A 12,737-nucleotide genomic window follows, 5' to 3' on the forward strand; every position below is an offset into this window, starting at 1 on the left:
TAGAGAAGTTCAACTAAGTCTTCTTCTCACTCCGTGCCAAAACAAAACGCCTAGAGCATAGTGACCAAAGCCTTAGGAAAAACAAAGGCTTTTGTCAAACCAACTATATTAAATGGCAACAAATTCAGAGTTCATAAGAGTGAGGGGTTTTAATAGTGCGCACATAGCTTATGAATTCATGGCCTGTTCTTTGGTCCAAACTTTGTGTAACTGAATAGAGAGTTATGTTTTCACATAAAATTGTATCACCCACTAATCACATAATAATACATAAAAATTTCAAGAACACGAATCGCTTATCCAGGTTTTCTATGTTGGAAACTCTTTATTCTCAAAAGTTCAGGTGAGGTTTAATGACCTCTCCCTGTAATGCTTTCCCAATAGCATCTTCCAAAGAATCTGTCCAGTTGCCTACTGAAGACAGAGCACTGGCTTGAAACAATCTACAAATCCATAGTGTTTAAATGCCGCTATCCAGAACAAAACAAGCACCTTGTAATCACTCACAGCTCTAAAACCAGGAAAGCACAGGTTACAGAACATACTTACTTTGTTCTCTTCTTACCCTGATCTCATCCAGGACCCTAAAATTACAAATGCAAGGTGCTTTGCAGAACAAGCTACTTAAGTGTCCAAACCAAAACGAAGAGGGGACATGAGGGTGTCAGGCTCTGGGCATATGTCTCATGCACTATGACGTACCACAGTAACATTGCCAGCTTTAGCACTGCCCAAGTGTTAAAGTCTGTGGACCAAAACCCTAAAACTCAACACTTGGTGTTGGTAATACCTTAACATATCTTTTCTCTAGACACCTCTAGCCTTTATTTCCAGTGCCAGCTTAGTTTTTCAGGGTAGGAAGAAACAACTTTTGTTCCCATCCACTTGTGACAGCCAAACTCCCCAGGAAACATATCAGAATGATGATTTTTGGCACACCCCAGGCCCTGCTGCTCGTCTTCCCAGCATCGAGTGGGGATGATCCCAAGGGTGGCCCAGGGCATCCAGCCCAGCTCCCTCACACCTGCACCACGTCCTCTGCACCCTCACCAGGGAGCAGGACCGCAGGGCTGGTGCTCCCGCTCCCTCCAGCCACGGGGACCAGCCAGCACCCTCACAACGCCATGACCTCGGTGCTGAGCACCATGGCAGGACCAGCCACCTGTTCCCCTGCGCTGCTGCCGCCACCACCCTCGCGGGGCCGAGGCCATGCGGGAGCCCGGCGAGGGGAGGATGGGGCCGCCAAGGGCGATGGTGGGTGGCCCCGGGAGGACGCTCTGAGGCGGGAGCGCGGCAGGAGGGCAGCGCAGGGGCAGCCCGGGCGCCCCCCGGGCCGGCACGTCGAGGGCAAGGCGGCATGTGCCGGGGGCATGGCGGGGCGGCTCGGGCGGGGGGCGGCGGGGCCGGGGGCGCGGGGGCGGGGAGGTGGAGCCTGGCTGCGGGGACCGCCGCTTCCCTCCCCCGTCGGCCCCTCACCTGGCGGGGCCGCCCCTCGCCAGGGGGCCGGTTCCACGCGGGGCGCAGGCCTCGCCCGCCGGCCCTCCCCGCAGCCGCCGCCGGGCCGCGCGTCCGCCGCCAGCCGGCTCAGGCCCCAGCCGCCGCCGTCGCCTCCCCCTCCATGGCCGCCGCTCTCGCCGGCTGCATTGTGGGAAGCTGACCTCACTCGCTGCTGCCGCCGCCCCGCCGGCTCCGGCACTCGCCGCCATGGGGGCCGTGACCGACGGTGAGACCTCCCTCCCTCCTTCCTCCCTCCCTCCCCGCGCCCCGACCCCTGCCCGCTCCGCTCGGCTCCCCTCCGCGCCGGGCCCGCCTCGCCTCCCGCCCGCCGCACGGCCCCGGCCGATCTCCGGGGAAGAGCTCCCCGTGCCCCGGCCTCGGGCCTCTCCCCGCGGCGCCCCGAGCCACATCCCCGGCCTCTCACCCCGCAGATGGGCCTCCATCCCGGCCGCGACCCCGCAGCCCCGCTCCCGGGCCCTTCATGCCGGGGAACGCCCGGGCTGTGGGCGCCCCCAGGGTCCCTCAGCCCCGCGCTCCGGCCCGGGGCGGGCTCCTGTTCAACAGATCCTCGCGGTTTAGCCCCGGGAGTCGTTCTCTGAAGGCGCGGACTGAAACCCGCGCTCGGCCCTGGCGTGCGGCTGCCATTAAACAGGAGTTTTTCCTCAGATGAAGTTATCCGCAAGCGACTTCTGATCGATGGCGATGGTGCTGGTGACGACAGGCGGATCAATTTGTTGGTGAAGAGTTTCATTAAGTGGTGTAATTCCGGATCTCAAGAGGAAGGGTATTTGTTTTCTGGTTTGGTTTGGTTTTGTGTTGTTGCTGTTGGCTTTTGTTTGTTTTTGTTTGTTTATTTTAGTCTTGAAACTGATTAGCTTGCATTTTAGTGGAAAACTGGGCTTGATCCTTTTTGGAAACATCCATGTTAAAATGTGTACATCTGCTTTTGGGTATGGCTCTGTGGTGTTCCCAGGACAAAAGCTGAGCGCTGTGGCAGGAGAAGAAGGCGAGAGACAGGTCAGAAATTTCTGAAGGCTGCAGGCGGTATCTGCCAGCGCCGCTCCGGTGCCCTCAGGATCATGGTGCTGCTGTGTGATCCGTCCCAGAGTCCCGCTATTGTAACAGGATCAGGACTCGAGTGTTTTAGTTGGCAGTTCTGCATTTGTTTTGTTAAGGAAGGGTAGTACCGCTGGTATTTCTGCTGCTGCGGTTCTCTTGTTTTTTAACAAAACAAAACAAATGCCCAACAGGCTAAAATAGTAAGGGATGAGCGACAGTTTTTGTGTGTTGCTGTGAGGTCCATACTAGCAGTGGATATAAATTCCAGGAGGACACAATATAGCAATTGTGTGTTCAAAGCACTGCAGTACTAAAATACTAATCTCAGCAGTCACAGAGCCAACCTTAGCTGTGAAGTTTATAAGCCCTGGATGAATCTGCCCATTGCTTTAATACTCACTTTGCACCTTTAAGGACACGACAGCAGAATTAACGGGTACAGTGTTTCTAACTGCACTTTCAAAAAATTATATATTGAGTCTTGGAAATATTTCTTTAACAATTGTTATTTAATTGTTCCTTATGCTACATGAGGCTTTGTTTTGTTTTGTAAAGGTAGGGGCTATTTTTATGCTGCTTAGAAATAAATATCTTGTCTGTTTCCAGTTACAGCCAGTACCAACGAATGCTGAGTACTTTATCACAATGTGAATTTTCAATGGGAAAAACTCTTCTGGTGTATGATATGAACCTGAGAGAAATGGAAAATTATGAAAAAATCTATAAGGATATAGGTAAAAATGATAAAATTTTACTGTTTTCTCTTTGGCAGTTTCTGTTTTATTAACAAGCTTGAGCCAGTTCTGGTGAACATAATATATTACAGAATCACAGAATGTCAGGGAGTGGAAGGGACCTCAAAAGCTCATCCAGTCCAATCCCCCTGCTGGAGCAGAAGCACCTAGATGAGGTTACACAGGAAGGTGTCCAGGCGGGTTGCAATGTCTGCAGAGGAGGAGACTCCACAGCTTCCCTGGGCAGCCTGGGCCAGGCTCTCTTACCCTCACTGAGAAGTTTCTTCTCATATTTAAGTCGAACCTCCTGTGTTCCAGTTTGTATCCATTGCCCCTTGTCTTATAATTGGTTGTCACCAAGAAGAGCCTGGCTCCATCCTCCTGACGCTCACCCCTTACATATTTATAAACATTAATGAGGTCATCCCTCAGTTTCCTCTTCTCCAAGCTAAAGAGACCCAGCTCCCTCAGCCTTTCCTCATAAGGGAGATGAGGATAGATATGAGTATAGATGGTGATAGATATGGGTGGTTGATTTTTTTTTTTTCCCCTCATTTTCTTAATAGATAGCACTCATACATAAGTTGTAAGCATCTTATCAGTATATAAAATATATACAAACATTTTTAACCTATTGAAGTGGATGTACTTGTGAAGCTGATGGAGCTAGCAGGCCGCCATGTCACAAACGGCTCTTTGTCTTTTTATAATTTAGGAGAATGGCTTGTTTGTGTGTATTGTTTGATTTCAATATGACTCTGTATATTTTTTTTTTCTTAAGAAAATAGTATAGCTGCAGCACATGAGAAGATTTCTGAATGCAAAAAACAAATCCTGCAAGCAAAAAGAATTCGAAAAAATCGCCAGGGTAAGGAGCAATATCTGTATTTACACTGGTTGGCTTCCTTATTTTGTTATCTTCTGAATTATATTGTATCAGAAAATAGTTTACAAATTTTTGAAGTGTAAGGGAATATACTGGCATCACGAATACTATGTTTAGTCTGGTGGGTTCTACACCCACAACTGAAAAGTTTTGGTGGATGAGGCAGGCAAGAGTGAACCAATAGATCTCAATGATGTGCAAAATCAGAATAAACTAGAACAATAGTTCAGAGAGATGTTTTCAAGCCAAAGAAAAACCCCAAGAGCATCTTACCACAATTCAGGTGACTCGTGAAGAACTAAAGCACATTATTAACAGTGAGAAAAGACTTACAGCCAGCACTGACGATCATGCAAGTGTGTTCCTTCAGCTCTCAAAAGATGATGATGTCTTGGCACACAGACAGTGGTGCCAGTTACACACCCAAAAACTCTGCATGTGTCTTTACTGAATACCTGTTATGGCAGGTGTATTTTCTCCCTACTCTTAAAACTACGTGCTGATAATTTCAATTGAAACTTAAAGCATTTCCCTGTAGTACTCTCTTATCAAAAGATTAGCAATTGAGGAGAAGCAAGAATTTGTTTCTTCTTAATAAATGAAATGCAAAAAGAAAATTATTAAAAGTATAACAGAGGAAAGGTTTTAAATACAACTGTTTGATCAATTTTTCAATAATTTTAGACTCAACTGGAAATTTAGACTCTACTGGAAATTAAAAGAACCTTAACTAGTAGGAATGTAGAGTTCTTATATCTTCACAACATAGGTCTGAAGTGTTTCCTTTTTGATATGTTCGGTCCAGCCTGCAGCACAAATTTTACCATGTGATGAGGTAATTGGTGTATGTGCAATCGTACTATCAGGAAATGCCTTTGTTAGCTGCCTGTAGAATCATAACGTTATTGTTAATGTGGAACACAGTTTAAAAAAAATCCTGTTGTTTTCATACGCAGCATTTCATACTTTTTTCTCAAAATCTTAAATGTTTATGTGTGACATCTTGTTAACACTGTGCTCTGTACACATACACTATATTGTATCTAAAATCAATACTGATGCTCACATGCAAAAAACCAAGTGTGCAGCAATGCAGAGCAATCTAAAAGTTGTGTTTTCTGGCCTTATCCTTTATGAATCACTAGCACTGGATAACTTAAGTTTGAGTGAGTAAATAATGGCCTGTAATTATATCTGTAGTTTATTTAAAATCTCTTTTGATGTAATCATCTGCTTTGAAATGTTATAGCGTAATATAAATTGTATACCTTAATATATATATTTGTAGGTATTTCTATCTATGTAAGGTGTGTACAAATTTGAAAAATGTAAAACCAGTTTTTCAAGAAGGAAAAAGAATCTGTACCGTTCTATGGTACTTGATTTTTGGTTCTTGAATCTATACTTCCAGAATTATTTAGACTAACTCTTTAAATTTCTTTCAGAGTATGATGCATTGGCCAAAGTCATACAACACCATCCAGACAGACATGAAACGTTGAAGTAAGTATGAGACTGCATTAAATTATGATAAGCCAGTAAGTTAGAAGTCATCAGATTTGATATTTCTTTTTAGTTTGACCTTTCCTCACTTCTGTATAGTTTCTTTTGACACAAGGAAAGCTTGGGTTTCGTTTTCGAATTGTGCCCATCTGTATGGGTTCAGAAGCATTGCTAATAATTTTATATTTGAAAGTTTTCCATTGTTAAGGTGAATAAGCGAACTCAGAAGTAAATGCACATCTAATGTCAGTTTGCTGGGAACCAGTTCCTCAGAAAAGAGAGATAGTGTGGAAGTGCTGTAAAGTACATCAGCAAGGGGTTCAGTAGCCATGCAAAATAAATAACACGCGATAAGTAAAATGGAATGAGAGAAAACAGGAGAAAGCTCTTGGATTTTATTATTTTGTTTTTATGTTTTCCTTGTAGTGGTTGTTCCTGCATGCCTGGTTATGAATTACTATGTCGCGTCCCAAAATATAACGTGTCCTGGCATGCAGGTTAGACCTACCTGTAATGTAGGTCTAATGTAACTTATAGCATTGTTTGTGTCATTGTTGGATTTGGATCACTATCTGTGCTTTTGGATCATTTTTGGCAGTTGTAGGGAGATAATATTTTTAACTTTATCAAGCCACAGAAACGTTCCAGGACTCGTTGCATCTATGAGTTTGTTCTTAACCTGGTTAAAGATGTAGCATGGGGTTACTGTTCTCAGTTAAGTGCAGCTTGTGCCTAACCCGCCGCCCACTTTCAGTGAAATTGCAGACAGAGGATTTATTTTCCCATTCTATGGTCTTTCGTACCAAAAGCAAGATTTTTGGTTATATTATTACCCTAATAATAGCATTTTTGTAGCTATAAGCCACAGAGAATATTTCACACGTTTTTCTTGTGTGGTTTTTCTGTGCCTTGATTTCATTACCACAACTTTGATTATTACAGGCAATTCTCATGAGGCTTAACTACTTCTTATTTCATTAATCAGCATGTGCTGTTTATGAAGTGAGGCTTCATCATAAAGAATTATCAAAAGTGAAGTTTTTGAGATAAGTAAATTGATAAAGAATGGAAACAACTAAATGATAATACTCTTTTTTTCATAGAGGATGCTATGTCGTTTAGGTTTTGGGAGGTTGTTCTAATTTTGCTTAACACATCCAAGCATAAGTTTCTTTAACAAAGCTAGAAATGGTCATAAGTTACAGCTAGTAAATGTAGCATTTTTGTCTTAAACTTGATTTTGTCATCTCTTTAGGAGACTATACTACATTTAGAAATACCAATGTCTTCATCCACTGGAAGAATGACTACAGAATGTGCCCTTCTGTCCTTAGTCCTTCGTATCTGTAGTCGAAGACACAGACTTGAACTGTAGCAGAGTATGATCCCCCATTTTACAGATGGGGGAAATAGGACATAGTAATAGAATGGAACGTTTTTAAAGGGAGCTTGGTTCGTAGGTATTTTAGCTTTAACCGACCTCTTTATGTGCGTAGATTTTAAATATAGGAACTAGATAAAGTTTTCATCCAGTGTTTTCATTACAAGGCTTTCTTTCTCTCCAGTTTGAGGAAAGTATGCAGAAAATCCTGCGATGAACCAAAAAGGGCAACCCTTCAGTCAGAACAGAGGAAGTCTTACTAACAATGTCACGCTTTTCATGGAACTCTTAATCACTCAAAACACTTGAGAAAACTTGTGAGGAGAAATGTCCTGATTGATTGCAAGAGATACATTTATAGCTTTTGCAGCTCATATGGCACAATAGGACAAAGTTCAGAAAACATACTTTCTTTATGCTTTTAAGGGGCTGTTTCTCGGAACAACTAGTCATACAGCACAAAAGAAGAGAAGCTGTTATAGGCTTAGTCACAAGTAATACACAGGAGCCAATTCAGGAAGTGACAGGAGCTGATCTACTAAATGGCAGTGCCCACAGTGTCATTAGATGCCCTATCAGACGAGCTCTTAAGAGGACCAAGAAATGACACTAAGTCATAGAAAAGGAGATACAAAAATGAGAAGGCTAGGCAAAGATTCCCTGAAGCGGAAAGTAAAAGAAGTCAAATGCCAGATGTGGCTCAGATGTTACTAGAGAAAAAATTCACAGTCTGCTTATACCTGACAGCACACTATAAACACCCAGATTTGACCAAACAGAAGTCTTTTGGAAAACAGAAACCAAGTACTGGGAAAACCACTGTATGAGCCTGTAAGGCGTTAGCCCATTTCCATTATAGGAAAGGATAATATCACATCCAACCCCCTTTCAGGCATTTGCTCAAGGTACCAAGCATACTGGCTCAAAAAAAGACAATACCCTCAGGTAGCACTAAACCAGACCTTTTTTCCCATCCGTTACTTAGGACTGGAGGCCTTTTAGTGGTTCCCTGCCCAGACTAGTTGCAGCAGTAATAAAATCCCTTGCTGACCCCTGTACGGCTCTGCCTCCTAATTAATCAGGGATGGTCAGTCCCAGTCCAGGTCATCTTTAAATAAACAGATTGTTCTCATTACATGGAGCATAAATTATGATGGGCATTAGAGGAAAAGCAGAAAGGCCAAACTGGAGGTTTGAGTGTAGGAGTTGATGCTCCATCCTCATTTGAAAGCACATGATAGTACCTGTTATTCTTTGTCCTACCTCAAAAAGGATCATGGTGGTCTGTGGTGGGGCCAAGTGAGAACAGAAAACAGTCAAATGCTTGCAGAAAGATCCCGAACAGGTGTTGAAAGATGATGTATTTCAAAAGGATATGACTAATAATGAAGATTGTAGGTGTTGTATGTTTCCTTTATCTCTTAATGTGAGAGACAATCAATTAAAATAAAAACTGGCATTTGAGAAGGAAATGAGCATTTATACGGAACACAGTGCTGAATTCTGTATGCTGAGGCATAAGCTGTATTATGTAGTCTCATCAAAATGTAGATTATTCTACATATGCCTACTGTAAAGTCTACGTGTTGCCCAGTACTCTGCCCCGTGTACAACTGCAGTCATGCTTGGAGGCCTTGTTTTCTGTAAAAGTCCTGAAATTACATGTTCATGGCATAATAGTGTAACATTTATGCCTCTGTTTAATTTCATTTTTTATGCTTTGTTTACATGTGCTGTTTATTTAATGGTTCCTTTTCCTCCACTTAGTTCAAATCTATTTTTGAAGAATTTACAGAACTTTCAAAAAATACTGTGACAATTTATTTTCAGGCAGCTGGAAGCTTTGGGAAAAGAACTTCAACACCTTTCCCACATTAAAGAAAATGTTGAAGATAAGGTAGGGTTTTCACAGAGATTGTTATATAATTATTTATTAGGAATATAATTAATGGAGCATCTGCTATGGGTTGTTTGGTGGTGGTACTCTCTCTTCCTAAAATATATATTTTATCATTCCAGTTGGAGCTGAGAAGAAAACAGTTTCATGTTCTCCTGAGCACCATCCATGAACTTCAGCAAACCCTGGAAAGTAAGTGGTGTTCTTAGGTAATATATATGAAACTGGGTTGGGTTTCAGCGGATCAAAAGGAATCACAGCTTCCAGCAGTGGGCTGGCTTTGTGCAATTGAGGTTGGTGCCCTCTTGGGCAGCATTTCTTTTCCCAGTACTAAGTAGTAGTCGAGAGCCTGCTCAGAAGTTCTTTCTTCTACAAGCCAGCCACTGTGTCATTTCCTGCCTAGCTTCACATTAATCTGTAGGCAATGGACTTCTTGAAAATGTGGGGACAGAGAATAACAATTTGAGTGGTTAGGTTTTTTTTTATTTTTTCTTTTTTTAAACATAGAAGGTATTTCGTTACAGAAAAGTAGTTGTGTGCATAGTTTCCACACTTATCTGTGTCATTCCCGTTTCAGTAGTTTTGAACATGTCACTGCCATCATGGTATTGTTTGACACTTTACTAAAAAGAAACTGGAATACAGGAAAGCTAAATGACTTACCTATTCGGACAGCGAGTCCGGAATAGAGCAGGGACTATAACTGCCATACACAAGAGCTAAATTCGGGAATTCAGTTATACTCATCTTTTGTCATACAAGTACTTAATGTTTTCAAATCAATGCTTTTCATTCTCTAAGATGGATAACATTGTTTTAAATATTATTTGCTGGATTTTTGCTGTGTCTTTCCAAGACGGAATAATTAGTATAGCCACTGAGCATGACCCGCTTAACATACAGAGATGGCTATAAGAGCAGACTTTCATTCCCTAAGGCCGTCTAGATCTTCTTAAGCAGAATGAACGGTTAATCCTAGGTGCACTTTAGCAGAAGGTTATTGTTATTATGTGTTACTAACGCTTGCTTAAGTATTAGTCTCTAAAATACATTTTCACATGAATGTATGGATTACCTTTCATCTACTAGAATTTGGGAAGGAAATAACATTCGAGTGGAAGGCACAACTTCAGTTTGAGATAAATATTTAATAGGCAAAGAGAAGGCATGTAACTTAAAGCAACCCAGTACTGTTTGCTTGATTTGGTACTATAGGGCTTATCCCATGTTTCCTGTAATAGCTGTTACAGGTAACACAGCCTTAAAAACTTTGAAGATTTTGTTTTGTTTGAACAATAGCATTTTGTATAATGACATACTCAACTACAGATTTAAGGCAATTACCATAAAATATTTAAGTGGGACACAGCTCTGCAATATAGTCTGTAAATATATAACCAAGCATGTTTGACTAATAGTACTATTGGATTCTAGATGATGAAAAACTTTCAGAAGCTGAAGAATCTCAAGAAACTCAGATGGAAACAGAAACCAAACAGTAGATGTAATATGAAGACTACTGACTATACTATTGAAGAATATCCAAGTGTCTTCACTTTGTATTAAAGCCAAGAGTAAGAGAGATGGAACCGAAAAAGTTTTCTACTGCTTCCATGAATTTTTATACAAAAATACTTGTTTTGCTTATGCTTCAGAGGAAAACAGTTACAGATCTGTGCAGACAGGCATTTGCATTAATCCACAAACTTTGTAATTTGTGACAAGAAATATAGTTTGTTTTACAAAGGATGAAGCTTCTGCACAGTACTTGTTAACTGAGGTGTTTGCAAAACATTGTCCATAAAAGGTGTTTACAAAGAGTTTCCTATTTTTAGTAGGCATTGAGCCTAATAGTATGGGCTTCCTTTCTCACTTGATGCTGGGCTGAGGGCAACGCATCTGTGCCTGAGTCCCACCTTCCACACCCTTGTCCAGATGAGACCTAAAACTGAACTAAGTCTGATCTTAATTTTTTTAAAGTAGCTGCCATTTTAGAACTTACCTGTGACTAGACTAGAATTTGCTAGTTTCATATAAAATTACTTCTGTAGAATTAATACTTGTCAAGAGGTGTAAAACAGCAAAAATCATACTGTACTAGCTTTATTTTTTGCCTTAACATGATGGAAAGGACTGCAGTGATCTGAGCCTCGCTGTGCTGTGATCTGTGCAACCACATCAAAAGTCAAATTTTGAAATGACACGTTTAAAGATGCAATTTTAAAGCTTTGTTCTTGTAGAACCAGGAATCTAATCCTGATACTATTTGTAATCTGCTTCTGGAGTTTATCTGTCAATTGACTATTATGAAATATATCATAGTTCCTGAAACAGATGGTGGAACCCTTCCTTTCTCATAATGACAAACCGAAGTGGTAGAGCGGCAATCATAATGTTAAACAATTTCAAATACTGTTATTATTCATAGGGAGGGTGGAATCTGGATTATCCTGCAGTCCAAGCAGTTGGTTGGGAGGTAGAAAATACAGATTTTGTAAGGCAGGGAGGAAGAAGCAAGGGGCAGTAGCAGGTCATGTCACTACCTGTTAGCCATGATCTAAACCACCTGTTAAATCAAAACCTTACGGTGGTTTGGGTAAAGGACCACATTTTGAATCTCGCTCAGACTGACCCATAAGCATACGTGGTTTAAGTAAAATAATGATGTTTTACAGAATAGGGCCTCTTCAAACTAGGTGACAGCTGAGGGAGTTTTCCAGGATTGTTGACTTTGGACTTTTATAGTCTAATGCCATATAGTTCCCACTCTCAGTGCCTGTGGATCTGTGTGCGTTGGGCTGAACAGACGTATCCGAGCTTGTTTTGCTTGCATTCCAAGTTTGCTAAAGGCAAGCCAGCTGAACAAGAAGTCACACAACTTCAGTAGCATGGGGCAGCCCCAGACTAATAAGCTGTCAAAAGTTGTCTGGTTCACAGCTGGTCAGCTCAGAACACAGGGGAAGCTCAGGTTTGCCTGCTAGAGCCTGTGTAGACATGCCGTGCTCCTTATGCACTACAAATTTTGCAGATGGTGGGGGTAGGTAAGCAAACAAAAGGGAATTAATATGAAAAATACACTGTCAAAAAGTATTTAGTGTGCTGTGTTTTTTCCCCTCCTATCAAAAGTGAATAGTAAAATATTTTCTAAAGTGGCAATACTGTTATTGCCAAATCAGGGAGGAGTCACTTTCATGAATGTGTGAATTATGAAGATGACAAAGTCTCAAGATACTTTTCAAGCACATTAACATTTTTTGTGGTTGAAAGGCCCTCCCTGAGCTACCTTCATTGTATTTTGATGCAGATGTGGATGACATTTACCAGCTACAAATGGTCTCTGTAACAGCATTGTCATGAAAACCTCAGTTTTTTCTGTTCATTGTTTTACGCAGTTCTTTGGAAATCACTTGGATCACAAGTATCTTAGCTCAGAACTGGCTCTGCTCTGTACAGAACCTGACCAGAAACCTGACCAATGTGTGAGTCTATCCCTCTCATAAGGATTACATACACAGAAACAAAACTTGTACAAAGAGAAGCAATACAGATGCGTGGCAAAGTAAGGAGCAGAGTCTAGTTTTAATTATACTCATGCGTTCTTGAAAATAAATTATTGCCCTAGAAAATCAGGTCGCCCCAGCACAACGTGGCAGCAAGAGGGTGATGTGATGTCACCATACGGCCTTGGACAGCAACCAAACCAACAAAAATTACATCAATTCATTGCAAATACAACCTCAGCGTGACATCCGAAATCCTTGCTACTACTTTTTTTGGTAT

At 41.8% G+C, this 12,737-nt stretch overlaps 2 protein-coding genes across 4 annotated transcripts in view; one reads left to right on the top strand and one right to left on the bottom strand.

Moving 5' to 3' along the window:
• The window catches only part of ATXN7 (ataxin 7), an 88,883-nt gene extending 86,728 nt beyond the window's left edge, over positions 1-2,155 (bottom strand). For 2 of the 3 annotated variants that reach the window (XM_082059697.1, XM_082059694.1), the window contains exon 1: positions 1,477-1,596. The gene's annotated coding sequence lies outside the window, so the exon portion shown is untranslated. Of the gene's footprint in view, positions 1-1,476; positions 1,597-1,921 lie in introns of those variants that run through there. The other variant, XM_082059695.1, reaches the window with a different exon arrangement.
• THOC7 (THO complex subunit 7) lies at positions 1,550-11,861 on the top strand. Its single transcript, XM_082059700.1, has 8 exons — positions 1,550-1,723; positions 2,164-2,281; positions 3,163-3,290; positions 4,072-4,158; positions 5,622-5,679; positions 8,891-8,957; positions 9,080-9,149; positions 10,392-11,861. Exons 1-8 carry the CDS (start codon positions 1,705-1,707, stop codon positions 10,457-10,459), a joined length of 615 nt encoding a protein of 204 aa, XP_081915826.1. The 5' UTR covers positions 1,550-1,704; the 3' UTR covers positions 10,460-11,861.
• Positions 11,862-12,737: the final 876 nt, after the last annotated feature.

This window comes from Streptopelia decaocto, assembly GCF_964273445.1.
Source record: "Streptopelia decaocto genome assembly, chromosome: 8".
Taxonomy (NCBI): Eukaryota; Metazoa; Chordata; class Aves; order Columbiformes; family Columbidae; genus Streptopelia; species Streptopelia decaocto.

Excerpts from the sequence above, each read along its gene's own strand:
- THOC7 (XM_082059700.1), top strand. Across the intron at positions 4,159-5,621 it reads AATTCGAAAAAATCGCCAGG|AGTATGATGCATTGGCCAAA; the intron begins GTAAGGAGCAAT and ends AATTTCTTTCAG. Across the intron at positions 5,680-8,890 it reads GACAGACATGAAACGTTGAA|GCAGCTGGAAGCTTTGGGAA; the intron begins GTAAGTATGAGA and ends ATTTATTTTCAG.